The 18565-nt window shown below is 33.6% G+C and overlaps 1 protein-coding gene across 4 annotated transcripts in view; it reads right to left on the bottom strand.

The window, feature by feature from the left end:
• The window catches only part of LOC148951817 (cholecystokinin receptor type A-like), a 136379-nt gene that overhangs the window by 117211 nt on the left and 603 nt on the right, over window positions 1-18565 (bottom strand). For 3 of the 4 annotated variants that reach the window (XM_089088728.1, XM_089088729.1, XM_089088730.1), the window contains exon 2: window positions 4159-4273. In XM_089088728.1, the coding sequence (XP_088944854.1) occupies window positions 4159-4273 (115 nt within the window). Of the gene's footprint in view, window positions 1-4158; window positions 4274-8497; window positions 8590-18565 lie in introns of those variants that run through there. The other variant, XM_089088731.1, reaches the window with a different exon arrangement.

Consider the following 18565-nt stretch of genomic DNA (forward strand, 5'->3'; position numbering starts at 1 on the left):
AAATATAACAGCGGAAAAAAAGTTAATGTTGAGCTGTTGACCAAAAACCTGCCCTCCATCCCTTAAAGACACTCCCTCCTCCCCTGGAGTTCTCTTCTGTCATTTTCCCTTAAATTGCGCGTGTTATTATTTTTTTATTTTATTCTTTTATAGCCCGTTTCATGTTTTTCCCCATTTGCATTGTTCAGTCTTAAAACGATCCAGCGGAAAAAAGTTAATGTTGAGCTGTTGACCAAAAACTACCCCTCCGTCCCTCAAAGACAATCTTTCCTCCTCTGGAGTCCTCTCCTCTCATTTTCCCTTAAATTGCGCGTGTTATTGTTTTTTTTATTTTATTCTTTTATAACCCATTTCATGTTTTTCCCATTTGCATTGTCCTGTCTGAAAACGATCTAACCTATCCTTTACCAGTAAGAGGAACGGCGTCCATTTTCCGTGAAGTTTCTGATAGATAACAAATACTGAATTTTGATTATCAGGTTGTACCCATATTGAATCAGTAGTTATCTGAATAAATATATCAAAATAGGGAAAATAGTCTCTTAAAATTCTCAAACCTCGACCCTTAAGCCTAAGAAAATAGTAAATATATGAAACTTTATTTCTGAAATCTATAACACAATGTCTTTAATTTCCTTGGTGATATTATTGGTCTCCCTCTTATTCTCAATGTCATTTGATAGATCATGGATATATTCATCCCATTCTAAGAAGCCCCCTCCCCTCTTTTCAGTAAAGCAAAAAGTAAAATTTGCGGGAGTTAGAAATTCTCCTATTTTTACCATTAAGAGAAAAAATTAAATACACTCCTTGTTGGAAATAAACCCTAAAAGCATAGAAATCCTATTTTTACCATTAAGAGGAAAAGTTAAATAAAGTCCGTGTTGGAAATAAACCCTAAAAGCATAGAAATCTTATTTTTACCATTTAGAAAAAATTAAAAACATGCCTAGAGATGCAACGCATGTATTTGCACATTATTCCTCTATGGACAAAGGTTTATATAATTTAAAATGACCTGCGCTTCAAAAATATTCTCATGAGCTATATATCTTTTTCTTAAAAACCCTCTCTTGCAATTCAAAGGATTTACTGTCGCTAATTTGACCAAAAAAGAATATTTTTCATGAAACCAATATAATGCATAATTCCCTGGTTTCGTAGATACCGGATGACTGTTGACAGAATGTGATAATTACCCCTATTTAAATCTTTGCGGAAATGTTTGAGTCAGGTTAGCGGCTTAAATGTAATCAGTATATTAATAGCTAAGGGTTGACAGAAGTTGGCTGTCCCTTTTAGGTAGAAATATAGAAACCAATGAAAGAATTAAAGTCTTAAACAGGGGGGGAGGGCGGGGGGTTTACATGGTAAAACAGAGCTTATTTTACGCTTTCTATCGACTATAAACATCACATAGTGGAGTTTGTATTGTGGGGGGGGGGGTATACCCTGAATTTGAATATACTGAATTGGGGACTAAAAAATGATTTTATTTGGAAATAAGCTTAGAAAATTTACTAAACAGAACTCACATTAAAAATCGATGTAGCCAAAGTTTCCAACTCATCAATATTCAATGCTCTATCCATAATCTCTTAAGACTATATGATAATTTAACCTCAATGTTTATATACAAAATCTCAAGGGCAATTTGCGATGCAATGGGAAACCTTACGTAACTTTCTTGATTGGCTTAGAAAGAGACACGTGATTCTGTTCCCGTTAGAATCAATACATTTACTGCCGATTATGTAATCAATTTCTCAGAAATCTACTTCCCCTCTTGTGGATCAATACATTGCCCCGTTAGAATTCAGTGCGCATGTGCAAACTTCGCCCCGGAGTCAATACACTTAGAAACAACAAACAAATTAACCTTGAAAAAGGTGTCATTGACCCGTTAGTGGATCAATAATCCTTGAATAAATTATAACCTGTCAGCGTTTGACTTGATTATAGATGGCAGCAGTAGGGCCCCGTTGTATCTATTGGGGCCTCCCTACTAGCCCCTACCTAATATTCTTCTAATATATTTCTATGACGCTCAATCCTAATAAAATATACATAATTATGATAAAAATGTAGTAATTTAGAAACAAATTTGGGTTATATATTTGCATATTAGGGGTAAAAAACCAACAGAGAGAAAAATCTCAGTGAAAAAAACAACAAAACGAGACTGCGGCCAGTGGTGAGAAAAGACGAAAAATTTAAAACGGCGCGGATATTTCGCCTGTATCAAAACAGGGCGTCTTCAGCACAAGCGAAACGCCAGAAGAACAATATAAAAAAACAAACTAAAACTAAAAGTAAATAAAACCACCGCCAAAAAAATATACAATTGGCACAAACTAATCCACTAATCTTTTCTCTCCACTGGTCGCAGTCTCGTTTGTTGTTTTTTTCATTGAGATTTTTCTCTCTGTTGGTTTCTTTTCAATTTTGAGAGCTCCCTGTGGTACTACCTACTTTGACTAAACACCTTTTGGACACATGGGAGGCAAATTTTTTTTGGCTTTTTGATCAAATCCCATAATGCTAACCACAGATTATCAATAGTTCTCAATTGTTAATAGTCCCGTGGAAGAATTCACTAATGGGTCCTTTGTCTTTTAGATGGTTGACCGACGCTGAGGCTCACAAAATGATTTTAAGATATCCCCTTAATTTTGTCCCCTTTATATTTAGAGCGCGTGTATTGTAACCGAGGATACTATTTCAAGTTCTTTCTTATTAGCAGTAGAAAAAATGCTATTGTAGCCTGAGATACAAAGTAGGATATATCCTTATTAGTAGTAGTATAATTACAATCGAAGTAATAAGTTTGTTATCAACTTTACGAGACATTAACAACGAATAAAGAAAGAGCAATCACAAAAGTCTTTCGGAATCTTATAATCCATAAAAGTCACAACAAATGTCAACCGCCTAGGTTAGTTGTTCATAATTATATGTAAATATAACAATACAATAGTAATATTATAATAGCTTGAATATATTGCATAGATAAAATAATATGTTATTATATAAAATATAATTACATTATACACATAAATAACTTGATTTTCTTAAAAACTAAAATAGCTGCTTTTGCTCGAAGATTAAACTTAAGAATTCGCAAATAAAAATAGGCCCTTGAGGGCAGCTTCCAGAGGAAGCTGCCTTCAAGATTGTTTTGGGAACCCGTTTGGCTGACTGTATTTCAAACTGTAAGCTGTGAAGAAATGTGGCTCAATCCCCTTTTCTAGGGTTACAATAAGAGACACATTTTACGGATGAATGTTGGCAGATTACCAAAGAATGTACTTTTCGGCCAACCACCTAGGGCTAAACGAAAAGCAGATCGTCCCCAGTCGTCCAAGAGGCTGTAAGAAAGGATTTAAAGGAAATTAGAACTTCTTGAGAGGGGGTAGAGAGGGCTTTAAATAAACTAGGACGGAGGAGGAGTGGCCGTAGCTGTGTTGGCCTCAGGGATTTTTGCACTGGAGTGATTTGTTAGTATTAGGAGTAGAAGTAGCGGTTAAACGGAGTAAACCTCTTAAAGGGGTATTTTGGTACTTTGGAAAACAGCGTTGGAAACAGGCACTCGAAGTGGTGTTTACAGAAAGGGCTTTAGTACACAAAACACCTCACAAATGACGTGCCAAAAAGTCACTAAGTTCAACGAAAGATAGCCAAATACTTCAAACAATCTTTTTTCCTGGCAAGTATAGGCTACATGCTCAAAAATATAAGTTTGGCATGAAGAAGCGCGGAAATTCTAGGAGAGGGGAGGGGGGAGTTGGAAAACATAAAAAATGGTTAAACATCTTGAAATATATTGGGAAGTAAAGCAAAAGTCATAAGGACGTCAAGACTCTCAGGGGTTGATGGGACAAGGTCCTAACATCCTTTATATGTGTCTAAATATAAACATCTAAAACAAAATAATAAATAACGAAATAAAATTATTGTAAACTTCAATTGCTTTGGAAACTTCAATTGCTTGTTTATGGCTGAGGTTGTTAGCAGAGAAACCTTGGGGGTTATTAGCCAGTCATGTACTTTTCCCTACCCCCTTCGCTTTATGCAGGTATGATTGCAAGACAAACTTCGGTTTGTTAACCTGTCTTGGGTAATAGAAAGGAATCATTCATAAAACTAAAATGTGTTTACCTTGAAAATAGGGAACAAGTTTGCACATAATATATCCAAAAATGAAATTCCGTAGCATTTGACCAATTAGTGTGAAAGGCATACAAAATACACCAAGTAAAATATCGGCCGTTGCCTGAAAAAAAAAATCTAATTTTCACTGCGATTGTTTTTTATAAATTGGTTTATTTAATTTTTGTCTTTTTCATCTTGGTTTTCCCTGCTTTAAGAATTATCTTCAAAGAAATATAAAAAGTCTGATCTCAAGAACTTATTTCTTAACAACTCTTCAAATGGTTTTCAACCGTGCTTTTTCCAATTTACGAAATGTCTTCAAAAATTTTAGTTTAAAAATTAGTTTATTTAATCTTTTACTTGCTTTATCATTTTGATATTTCCTTGGTCTATAAAACTGTTGGGATAAAAAAATATTCAACTTCCAATGGTTAATTCCTTTCCAACTTTTAATAAGACTTCTAATCTAAAATGGTGACGATATATTTAATATTACTTGTTCATTCTGGCCCAGGAGTATCAATTCACAAAAATATAACCGAGGGGGGCAAGAACAAAAAAGGTGTTTTTTTTTTTTAAATCCTTCGAAGGTGGCAATTTTTTCAACGAAAATACCAAGAAAAGGAAATTCAAAATCTAGGTGGGTGGAAGTCTTCAAATCTCCGGGTTTCCGAATTTGTCTGGCTCAGCAATAATGTCCATCTTTTAATAGACTATATGTTACCACTCACACATATGAATTTGAGTGGTATACTACCTCAGCTATATATGTCTACTCCATAGTTTTTGTATCTACTGGTTTAACTAAATAAGCTTAATCCCATAAGTCTAAGAACTAAATAAGTCAATAACTAAACAGTCAATAGCCGTAAGTCAAATAACTAAATGAGTCCAATCATAGGCAGCGCAATCGCGCTGCCTAAAAAGAACAATGTTGGCACAATGTGTTATTTTTTTTTCATACCAGGGCAGTTCGTATCGAAGAAGTTGTCGTAGAAACGTCGAAAAGGGCTCATTCGATTGGAAATTGGAGTGGCTAGTGCCCTTTTTAATAGTCGAAAGTAGTTGGAGGGCAGCTAGCTCCCCCCACACCCATCATTACCCTAAACACATCCAATCAAAATTTTGAGATTATCATTTTGTTCAGCGTAGTCGATTTCCACATAGAAAATATGTTTTTGAGGAGGACACTCCCCCATAACCCTCAGGGCAAGGGTTTTATTGTTTTAAAGTTATTTGAGGGCAACTAACCCCCCTCTCACGCCCACCTTTTCCCCAAACACATCCAATCAAAATTTTGAGATAGCCATTTCATTCAACGTAGTTTTAAGTTCTGGAAAGTATGTCTTTGAGGATTGTTATGTTCAAAATTTCGGGCTGAGGGTGTTATATTTAAACTTTCGGGGCTACTTCTGCTCTTAAAATTTAACCAAATAAAAATAGCATAAGTGTATCCAAGCTATCAAAGAAAGTAAACAGATTTGTTTCCAAATGGTATCAAGTTTTCCATTTCAGGTCAACTAGAGGAGGTATAAAACTAAATTAAACACTACTATTTGTGTCCAGATTTTTAAAAGGGTGTATATTGTTAAAAATTGCTAAAATATTTTCTCCAGCTTACAAGTAGCAGGCAAAACTATAAAGTCTTAAAAAACGAAAAGATTGAAAGTAATATTTTCTTTTTCCCTGAAAAGACAATGTCAATATAAAACGATACTATGAAAAAATAAACAGCAACAAGTTAGGAACCAAGAAATTCAATCACTCATACTATGTGAAAACAATCAAATTATAGTATATATATATATATATATATATATATATATATATATATATATATATATATATATATATATATATATATATATATATATATATATATATATATATATATATATATATATATATATATATAGCAAGTGCTAAAAAAACCACTTGCTATGCTCTTTTCAAGGGAAGGGCCATCAGGGTAATACAGATCAGTAAGAATGACTCCTTGAATGTAATTTCATCCAATAATTATGTTTTCCAGTTCAAATATATCATCTTGTCTATGTTTTAAACCAAATTATAAGATTTTGACTTTATCATTTTCTACGAAATGAGATCCCTCTACTATGAACAAAAAACTCGTTGAAGATGAAGAATCTATAATAACGACCCACAAAAACTATTTAGCTTAATTCATTAGAATTTACGATTTTAAATACTAAAATTAAATTTAAATGGTATCTAAAAACATTAGAAAAAAAAATATTCAAATATAATTTTAAATATCCTAAAATTATTTAAATAATTTTTTGAATACTCTTTAGTAAATAGTTTTACAATACTGTCCGATCTATAAAGACTAAAGTATCAGTAATTTTTTTTAGACTAATCAATATATAAGACAAAACAAATTAAATATCCTCTGATCTTTAAATTGACCCCTCGACTTAACCACAAAAATCAGTTACCAGAAAAACAATCATGTCTTAGTTTTGTCTAGTTTTTAATTTCTCTTGAAAATAGCAAAGATCCCACTAGTTCAAAAATATATTCCTGGGATTCCACAGCTTATTTCCCCTGCAAATTATAGAAGGCTTACTTCCAAAAAGTTTAATACTTAAACTATTTTTAGAACGAAATGGAGCTTTTATAACGGATTTATCTAGGATGACAAAAAGACAAGTTTTTTTCATGAAAGTAAACAAACACGTTAAAGCTTAAAACGGATAGAAACTATCCTATGGATCGTCGTTATCAAACAGTTCGTGGTAACGAACTGTAAATAAGGAGCGACCCGGCTCAATAGTAACCAAAACTCTAAAAGAAGGAAATTTGATACCAATAGATACATCAAAAGAATCAGATTTTTATGCTAATTTCAAATATATAAGTTTCATTAAGTTTATCCTCACCAATCAGAAGTTACGCGCCTAAGAAAATTTACTTTATTTTCAAAAAAAGGGAGAAACACCCCCTAAAAGTCATAGAACCTTAATGAAAATCACACCGTCAGATTCAGCGTATCAGAGAACCCTACAGTAGAGGTTTCAAGCTCCTATATGCAAAATGTGAAATTTTGTGTTTTTTGCCAGAAGAAAGATCATGGATGCGTGTTTATTTGTTGGTTTTTTTTTTTTTTTTTTTTGCAGGGGTGATCATATCGGCCTTGTGCTCTTAGAATATCACGGAAGGGCTCATTCGAGTGGAAATTAAAAGTTCTATTGCCCTTTTTAAGTGACCAAAAAAAAATCAAGGACGACTAGGCACCCTTCCACGCTCATTTTTTCCCAAAGTCACCCGATCAAAATTTTGAGATAGCCATTTTGTTCAACATGGTCGAAAAATATAATAGCTTTGTCTTTGATGATCCCACAGTCCCGGGGATCCCACAGTCCCCTGGAGAAGGGCTGCAAGTTATGAATTTTGACCAGTGTTTACATATAGTATTTGTTATTGGGAAGTATATAGACGTTTTTAGGGGGGATTTTTTCGGGTAGTAGGGGGGATAGATCGGGGATTACTTGGGAGGATCTTTCAATGGAGGAATTTTTATGTGGGAGGGACATTGTTATGAAGGAGATGCTTGATTTCCTAGCATTATTTAAAAAAATGATCAGAAAGTTTTCAACTGAAAAACTTTATAACTGAAAACTTTTCAATTTTCATAACTTAAAACGACTAGAAACTATTACGTATATGATTGGGTTCACCCCCTAGTAAATACTTCGCTCTTTACGCTAAGGTTTTCTTAGTACTTTCATAAGAGCTATTTATTCTAATTAACGGACTTTGTGATTAAAAGGTCATTCTTAAAGAAGTGGAAAAAAAACTTGAACTTTAGCGTAAAGAGTGAGGTATTGACTAGGGGACAACCCCTCCCAAAATATATAATAAAAATATACGGATATAGAAGTTCGTTAAGCAAGTTAATTCGTAAGTTACGTATATTTATTACTAATAATAACGTTCGTAAATAAATTTAAACAACTTTCGAGAAAGCCATTTAGCCAAAAAAAGTAAAATTAATATGCAAATTTCGTTTTAATAATTCATGTACGGTGAGCCAAAATCAAAACCTGCATTAGATTAAAAAGCTCAGAAATTAAATTAAAAAATACTTTTTTAGCTGAAAGTAAGGAGCGACATTAAAACTCATTTATTGTTTTAAAAAATAGAGCTGTGAGAAAAAGTCAAACTTTAGCGTAAAGAGCGCGGCATTGAGGAGGGGACAGTCCCTTTCATATACGGAATAATTTTTGTCCGCTTTAAGTCTTATGTCGCTCCTTACTTTTTGCTAAAAAACTTAATAAAAAACTTAATAAAAAAACTAGTTTTTTTTTTTATCTAGTCATACCTAAAGGTTGTATTCAAACTTTATGTATACAGACAGCCAATGTTCTTAATAAGCACCTAGCTAGCATTGTGCATACGTTCCTTCCCACTCTCGGAAAACCAGCTAATCCCTGAAACTGCAAAAGATAAAATCCCAGAAATTTCAGTGAGGCGAATAATAGAAAAATACAGAAACTGAAAAAAAACTAGTATTTGTCCCATTGATATCCCAATTGATCTAATAAAAGCAAACCCTGATAACCTATCAACACCTCTTTTTAGTATTTTTAATGATATTAGTAATTCCTGATGTTACCCGTCGTGCTGGAAGCTAGGCTATATTACTCCCATACAAAAGAAGAGAGGCGTGAACGATTTTAATGGAGTTAACTAAGATAGGACTCAAACTCGATCAAAATGAATGTGCATTGTCAGTTTATTATTATATATATATATATATATATATATATATATATATATATATATATATATATATATATATATATATATATATATATATATATATATATATATATATATATATATTTATATAAATATAAATATATATATATAAACCTACTCTTACGTAGAGCTTCATAAGAATATAGTGGTGATTGATGGTCTCACAGAGACCCGTCTTATCGGAAGCGGAGAAGAGAAAATAGACAACAATCACTCGTTGCTCTGGTCTGGAGAGACTAGAAGGAATGGCGTTGGCCTTGCGCTAAATAGTCCCGAAAGAAAGGCATTACTCTTGCATGAAGTTGTATCAGACATAATCATGAAAGCCTGCTTTGGACACAAGCATGGTAAAATGACTAATGTCGTATGCTATGCCCCAATCAACGATTCTGACGACACAATCAAGGAAAAATTTTACTCGGCTCTGACCAGATGTCTCAGGACAATTTCCCCCCATGATATAACTGTACTTCTTGGTGACTTCAACGCAACAGTGCGTGATTATGCAGGTGTTTGGCTTGGCAGAATTGGCCCTGTTTCTCCCGACTCACTTAAGGACAATAGTCTTCGCCTACTTGAACTATGCCGATCACATGACCCAGTCATTGCAAACACTTACTTTCAACGCAAAACCATCCACCAGTACACGTGGTATAGTAATGACGGCTGCACAAAGAAGATGGTTGACTACGTCATTATGTCTAAACGCTGGAGACCATCGCTGAAGAACTGCAGAACTTACAGATCAGGTGAGCTCGGGAACGCAGTCCACAGGCTTTTGTGTGCTGAAGACTTAGAAGCAGTGAAGACGCCTGGAAGTATTTTAAATCGCAGACAAGCAAAGCAGCACAATTGATGCTTGGCAAGAGAGGTGTTCCAAAGAAATTTTGGCAAACAAATAAAACACTGGAGGTTATAGAGCAAAGACAGAGCGCAAGACTCCTTGGGTACATGGTCACTTATCGGAGCTCTTGAATAGTACTAGCCCGTCTGTCTCACCAAATAATGGTCCCAGCCAATCTACTAGTCAGAGGCTTTAAGCAGATGTTCCTCCATATGAGCCGTTCAGCCCATCAGAAATTGGAAACGCAGCTAAAAGGCTCAAGAATAACAAAGCTGCTGGTATCTGTGGCTTAAGCTCTGAATTACTGAAATATGCTGGTTCTACAATGCTCCTGTTTCTCCACACTCTGTTCTCAGCAATTTGGTAAACTAAGACAATTCCTTGGAATAACACTGCTATCAGTCCCAGGAAAACCTTTCTCAATGGTTCTGCTAGATCGTTTTCAGAATATAGTTCGTGGTATTCAGCGACCTGAACAAGCTGCTTTTATATTAGACCGTTCCACCCACAAGCAGATTTTCATGATTAGACAGATAATAGAAAAAGTCACGGAGGTCCACCAGAAGGCTTTCTTCGCCATCGTTGACTTCCGTGCTGTGTTCGACTCAGTGGACCAAGGGCAATTTGGAAGATTTTAGCATTGACTGGCCTCCCAGAGAAATGCTGCAGACTCTTTAAATCTTTACACCATGGTACAGTGAGTTGTGTTCAAGCTAATGGCCGGTACAGTCCATTCTTCCGAATCACGACAGGGGTGCGTCAAGGATGTGCAAGGATCATTTGCTGGAAGAGGCCGCAATTGTGGGACTGCAGATAAACTGGAATGTAACAAAAATTATGGCCATAGACCCGTTTACTACTACTGTCATTTCTTCAGTTAGTATGGCCGGAAAAACTAGCATACAAATTGACCAAAGGTTTTCCTACCTGGGATCAACGATTTCCTCAGATGACTCCTTTTTCCCCGACCTGCAAGCAAGGCCATTCAAGGTGTCTTCTTCCATGGGCAGGTTGAACCGTCACCTTTGGCGAAACACCGAATATCAGTCGTTCAACCAAACTGCGAATTTTCAACGCCCTTGTCGTTTCTTTGATGCTTTATTGAGCTGAGATTTGGCAAGCATCAGCAGCAACCTTAATGGCCATCGACAGATTCCAGTCGAAGAGTCTGAGAAGAATAAGAGGTCACGAGTTGCTAGCGATGGCAAATATCAGACCGAGTGAAACGCAAACCCTTGCAATGAACCGAAGCGGATGGAGGAGGCAGACGTCACTCTCTACGACGAGTAGCACCCGGTAGGAGACCTAACTAAGATAGGATGATTCACTCCTGATTCAATCTGGATTCAGGAGTTAGGCAGGGTTGCATCTTATCTCTGTTTGCACGGGTTGTTTTGACGGGTTTTGTCCTAGGGAACACGACAATGGCTTTAATAGACGGATTAGAGAACGAGCATGTGTAACTATGCTGGCCGCAGGGTGTGCAACAAGCTTTTAGTACTAATAGTAGTGGTAGAAGTGATATTAATATAATTTTTGAAGGTGTTGTCAAAGAATGTATGCATTCGTCCTAAGATCGCAAGGATGAAACTTAAATTTCGAGATCTTGAAAAAATATTGAGGAGTATTACCCCAAGCCATGTGGTCCCCAGATCTTTATTTTAGGTCTTCATGAGAGGAATCTATTCCGGTATCGGTTTTAAGCTTTCATACGTTGTTGAAATAAACAAAATATTTGGTTTGGCTAAAGTTTTAATCCTCAATCAATCAATTCAATCAATCAATTTATTTAAAAGAAACACAGAAAATACTACAGAACTTTAGACCCCCAGAAAGGCTCTTTGGCCTGTGAGAGGTCATTCGTCTGTTTCAAGAGTTTCTTTTCTATTTCAACTTAAACCACTTCAGGGACATAATCGACTTGTTATTCATTTGGGTGACCTTTTTTTTGCAACCCAAAAATTAGTTCTGGTAATTAGTGTATTTTCCCCACAAAAGAATAGATACAAATATTCTCTCTGGCTAACATTTTAAATCTCTTCGGGGACTGACTGCAATTATTATTTTCATGACCTTCTCTTTTACACTAGAACATCTGAAAGAAGTTTAATTACCCACAAAAAAATAGATACAAAAATTCTTTCAGTTTCAAATTTCAAATATCTTCAGGGAATGACTCCGAAAATTATTTGCATAGGCTTATCTTTGCAACTAAAATATTTTCTTGGGAAATTAGTGTGATTTCCCAGAGAGGAATCGATACAAATATCGTCTCTGGCTCAAATATTAGTTTCAGTTATTATCATCCTCATTTGAGTATTATTTGAGTTTAAATCTCTCCGGGGACTGCTGCCACTTATTATTTGCGTGGAAAATTTCTAAAACTGCATTTGCTATTATTTTGCTAAGACTATAGTTTCTTGAAAATTGAAAGATTTTCTTTATTGTTCAGAATTTTTTCTGCATCAGAATATTTTTTGTATTTACCATGTAGTTTATTAATTCCTGCATTTTACAAACTAAATTGTCACTGAACATGACTTACTTATTTGTCTTTGTAAGAAGAATCATTATATTATTACATAATATTCTTAGATCCTGTTTTTAAGTGTCTCAAGGTTGTCAAAAGCAGGTTCAAATTTCTTGGAAACTAATACTTCCAGAGACTTTTAAATTTCCTGCATTATTTACTGCAGGCATGATTCAAGAGCTAAGGTTCCATGAACTAAAACAAGTCAAAAATGAAACAGGAGATCAAAGAATTATGTGGTTACAAGACATGCGACCTGGACCCGCCCTCGAAATTGGCTACATAGTTTTTTTTTTTTATAAAGACTAACATATTGAAATTTCTAGCCACAAGTGACATTTCTTGCCATATGTAAACAGGTCACAACAAGGAAGAGATTGAATATTTCCCATTTTATCGAACCGTAACATCAAGAAGGGGCTGCAGTCGGTGTTATATATATAATTTATATAATTTATATATATATATATATATATATATATATATATATATATATATATATATATATATATATATATATATATATATATATATATATATATATATATATATATATATATATATATATATATATATATATATATATATATATATATATATATATATATATATATATATTTGATTTATATTTGATTAACTAAATAATTTGATTAATTAACTAATTTGATTAACGTGTTTATATTTGATTAACTAAAAAAAAAACTGTTTTTTTTTTAACTGACAGTAATGAGCGACATTAAAACTTAAAACGAACAGAAATTATTCCGAATATGGAAGGGGCTGTCCCCTCCTCAACGCCTCGCACTTTACGCTAAAGTTTTTTATTGTTTAAAAAAATAAAGTTGTGAAACAGAGTCAAACTTTAGCGTAAAGAGTGAGGCGTTGAGGAGGGGATAGCTTTTTTTCATATACGGAATAATTTATGTTCGTTTTAAGTTTTAATGTCGCTCCTTCTTTCAGTTAAAAAAAAAACACTTGTTTTTTTAGTTAATTTCTGAACGTTTTTGAATTAATGCAGCTTTGATTTTGGCTCACCGTACATGAATAATTAAAACGAAATTCGCATATTAATTTTCCTTTTTTTGGCTAATTGGGTTTCTCGAAATTTTGTTCTGACGTAACTTGCGAATTAACTTACGTAACGAAGTTCTATATTTGTATCTTTCTATTAGGTACATTAGGTAGTTCGCTCTCTAATCAATACCTCACTCTTTACGCTAAATCTCGAATTTTTATGGAAACACAAATCCCTGAATGACAAAGGGCGGTTAATTAGAATAGATAACTCTTTTGAAACTACTAAAAAAACTTCAGCGTATAGAGCGTGGTATTGACTAGGGGGGCAAACCCCCTTATTTATATTACAATGTCCGTTCGTCTTGAGCTTTTATGTTGCTTCTTACTTTCAGTTGAAAAAAACTTGTTTTTTTATTTTATTTCTGATCGTTTTTTAAATAATGCTAGGAAATCATAGAAATGTCCCTTCCCCCAAGGAAATGTCTTTCATGGAGAGATCTTCCCCCGTAACCCCTACTCTGACCCCGACCCCCCACTAGAAAAAAAATTCCTCCTGAAAAAGCCTGTATACTTCCCAATAACCAATACTATATGTAAACAATGGGCAAAGTTTATAACTTGCAGCCCTTCCCCGGGAACAGTGGGGGATTTAGTCATCTCAAAGACATATTAATTATATTTTCGACTGTGCTGAACAAAATGACTATCTAAAAATTTTGATTGGGTGACTTCGGGAAAAAAGTGAGCGTGGAAGGGGGCCAAGTTGCCCTCCAATTTTTTTGGTCACTTAAAAAAGGCACTAGAACTTTTAATTTCCTTTCAAATGAGCCCTCTCACGATATTTTAGGACTACTGGATCGATTCGATCATCTCTGGGAAAATACAAAAAAAATAAAAGTCCACATTTATGCAGATAGGAACTTGAAACTTCTTTACTATGGTTCTCTGATATGCTGAATCGAATGGTAGCATGTCTATTGGATTTATATTACTTGTAAGAGTTTTTTTCCCCTTTTTTCGAAAATAATGCATATTTTTCCGGACACTTAACTTTCGTTTGGTATGACTAAATGAAACAAATTCGAAAATAAGGCAAATTTTCTCAGGCGCGTAACTTTTGATGGATAAGACTAAATGAAATAAATAAGACTTGATGAAACATATATATTTGAAATCAGCATAAAAATCTGATTCTTCTGATGTGTCTTTTGGTATCAAAATTCCGTTTTTTATAGTTTCGATTATTATTGAGCCGGGTCGCTCCTTACTCACAGTTCGTTACCCCGAACTGTTTGATTCTCGCTGTAATTTGTCCTCTAGCCGCAAACAATGCGAACTTCTTCTTGATGTCATGACGTCACCATAGATTCGATACAACCACCATGGCAAAAATAATAATTCTTCCTTACAATTGTGACCTACCAAGATTGTTTTTGAGGCCAAAAACATCGGAATGGCAATGTTCACAAAAAAAAAATCTATTTGGCCGGTTTAGAGAAAAAAAACCCATAAATACACAATTATTGCTCGTTTAATTAATTAAAAAGAAATGTAATATTAAAAATAAGTTTTGTTGGGAGAGTTCAAAGCTTCCTCCTGCACAACATTGTATGTTCGTCGGTCGTCAAAATGGCGTACCTGCAATATCTCTTTAATGGCTAGAGATATCAGATTGAAGCTTTCATGGAGTGTTAAGGGGCCAAGTGTACCTTAAGTTGTTTCCATATGACACCTTTTTCAAAGGGGTTTCAGGTTTTTTTTTGGAACTCTTACTACTAAGGCTAATCGAGACCAAAACTACCGTTCCTAAGTCAGCTACAAATGACAATTTTTTTCCTCAGATATTTTGTTTAACAGTTATTAAAATTTTTGGCTACTATGGGCCTGGGGCTCGTTCTTTACTAGGTTTCAGCTGTTGTTGGCTGTAACCATGATGCAGTCTTCCTTATTCTTCAGAAAATTTATCGCATTAGAACGATTTTTTGTAGTTACCAAGAAGTTAATTTTACTTCTGAATTCCCAAAACAAAACTGTTTCTGACTTTTTTTTTCTTTGTAAGAAGAACCAATATATAATTAAATTACATTCTTAGGTCCCGTTTCCCTTGGTGTTCCAAGGTTGTCAAAGGCAGGTTAAAATTTCTTCGAAACTAATACTTCCAGAAACCTTTATATTAACTGCATGAATGATTCAACAGCTAAGGACCCGTGATGGATCCTCAGCTCTAATCACTCTCAAGAATTTCAAATTAATAGAAATATTTACAACAAAGAAGCTGAAAAAATGAGGCTGCATAAAATGCAGACGTATTTTATAGGAGTTTGACATTGATTTTCTAATTAAAGCTATGATTTATATCTACGGTCTGTACAAAGTTTTAATTGGGCTGATTGGGCTTATTCCAAGCACAAAAATAAACATGTGGTATAGGTGAAGCACTAATTTGCTTTACAATATGTCTTCCAAAATCAACGCCATCTTTGCCAACTTCAGGTGGTATAAAAGAAGAAAGGAGGATGGTTAGGGAGATTTAATACTTCGTCTTTAGAACTTAATGTTTCGAATCGATCAAAGCGGCTTTTGGACTTTTAGCCCCAATGAGAAATAAGATTTATTCAAGTTTTAGGTGCGAAATGGATTAAAGACAATCTGTAGTGAAAGATTATCAAAATAGCGGGTCCGAAATACTTCTAGAATGCCTGGGGTAAGGAATTGAAGCCTTCAGGGGGTGTTAAAGGGCCAAGTGCACCTTAGGTTTTAACTTCGGGGACGGAGCAAACGTGAGAGGGGGGCTAAAAAAAATTCCGTTTTTGGGCTATATGTTTTCGGTCTAACGTTTTGGGGTTATAATACTCAATGGGACCTACAATCTATTTGCGGCTATGTGGCAAGATAAATCAAAAAATATTATGTGTTGCCACGTGACCAAAACAGTATATCTTTCATATCCTGTGAGTGGCCTTGGAACTTGAAGCTGAAATTAACAGGGAGTGCTGAGGGGACACATAGCCCTGGAAGTTCGACTTAGGGGGTATGAAGCTTTGGATAATGTCTGAAGTTTAAATATTATATTATCCACTCTAAATATGGCCTTTCGGAAGTTCTACAATTTTCTATTGATGATTTTTCGTCCCTGTGCTCTGTACGCAAAAATTACTATTTTTAAAATTTATGTATATTGTACCTTTAGGGTTGCCATGAATTTTTAGGTTCATTGTATAATTTTCATCAAGATGTTGCACTTTTTGAAGGACGTTCAACCTATTTTTCAAAAAAATACAAGCTTTTATTAATTATACAAGTTGAGTTTGGATCCAAGGCCCTATAAAATGTCGAAAGATGACAACTTCCTGCTTCCCTCAACCCCTATTTTTCTTCAATTTAACTTTAATATTTTTACGACAGTGCTTCAATCATTCCTGAAAAATGATCATCCTCAAAAAAGTGCCTCAAATATCAGAAAAGTCTGAAATGTCAAAAAATAGTGTTCTTTACAATTTTTAAGGGTGAGTTCTTTGAACAAAACTTGTTTATATTGTAGTCCCCTTCCCTACTCTTCTTTGCAGTAAATTATGAATAATCTTTTATATTAAACTTAATTAATTAACTTAACTATTATACTTAATTAATTAACTTAGTTATTACACTTAATTAATTAACTTAATTATCCCACCTAATAATTGACTTAATTATTATACTTATTGAATTAAATTAGTTATTACACTTAATTAATTAACATAATCATTAAACTTAATTAACTAAATTAATTATTACACTTAGTTAATTGTATTACACCTAAAGTAGCTTTGCAATAAAAAAGGAGTTATCACCACGCAGCACCCATATTACAGGGTTAGTAATATATATATATTACTATATATATATATATATATATATATATATATATATATATATATATATATATATATATATATATATATATATATATAAAAGGAGTTATCACCACGCAGCACCCATATTACAGGGTTATTAATATATATATATATATATATATAAATATATATATATATATATATATATATATATATATATATATATATATATATATATATATATATATATATATATATATATATATATATATATATATATATATATATATATATATATATATATATATATATATATATATATATATATATATATATATATATATATATATATATATATATATATATATATATATATATATATATATATATATATATATATATATATATATATATATATATATATATATATATATATATAATATATATATATATATATATATATATATATATATATATTTAAGAATGAAGGGAGATTATATCACCCTCCCCTTGTACATCTATGTGAAAGCCCAATAAATTCAGAAGATTTTGGCTTTAAAAAAATCAATTTTTGAGGCCTCATGCATCCCTTACGTTCCCAGGAATATCCTCTGACACTCCTTCCCGATAGCTAATGCGTAACTATAGACGACTGTAACTAAACTCTTTGAGGGCTCACATGAAAAGATGCCAATAAAAAAAGCTAAAAAATATTTTTCTATATTACCCATTCATTGTGTGTAGACTGCATGTAGCTTTAGGAACAAACGCATCGCTGCGCGGCCTAATTGCCTCTGCAACTGGGGATCTGAATTATAGCTTTTACATACTTCTAAATCTACTGGTTCTCTCTTATAACTTTCAAACTATTGCATTTTAGTGCTCTGCGGTCCAAAATTGTCCGCAATTACGACACAAATATGCCCAAGGAAACATCCTTTTGCTGGTGTATGATCTTTATTGCTACTCATAAAGCGCACTAGAAATTCTTTCAGAGCGAGCCCTATCTGCCCCTATCCCAGTATCCTAAGAGAATTGGTTCAATAGGATTGGCCTTGGGAAAACAAAATAAATTAAAACAAAATAAATAAGCGTCCGTGACAAACCTATCCCGAAAAAAGTTCAAAATTTCGTATTTATACTGAAACTCTGAACGTTTTTCTACCTTTTCTTTTTGTAGTTACAAACAGTTTAAATTTCTCCGAAATCCTTTGAAATTCAGTAAGTGTTCTCAGGCACCTTGCTTTTGAATGGTAATTCTGAGCTTTGTAAATTTTATTTATTTGGAAGTATTATAAAAAGACAGTTTTTTATGGATATTTTGTTATCGATTTTCTTTTAGAATTCGTGTTATTATTCTCGCAAGTTGTTCCTTACTTACGGGTTGTTGCGACGACATGTTTT

Source organism: Artemia sp. Qi Xiang Cuo, chromosome 5 (genome assembly GCF_049724085.1).
Source record: "Artemia sp. Qi Xiang Cuo chromosome 5, ASM4972408v1, whole genome shotgun sequence".
Classification (NCBI taxonomy): domain Eukaryota; kingdom Metazoa; phylum Arthropoda; class Branchiopoda; order Anostraca; family Artemiidae; genus Artemia; species Artemia sp. Qi Xiang Cuo.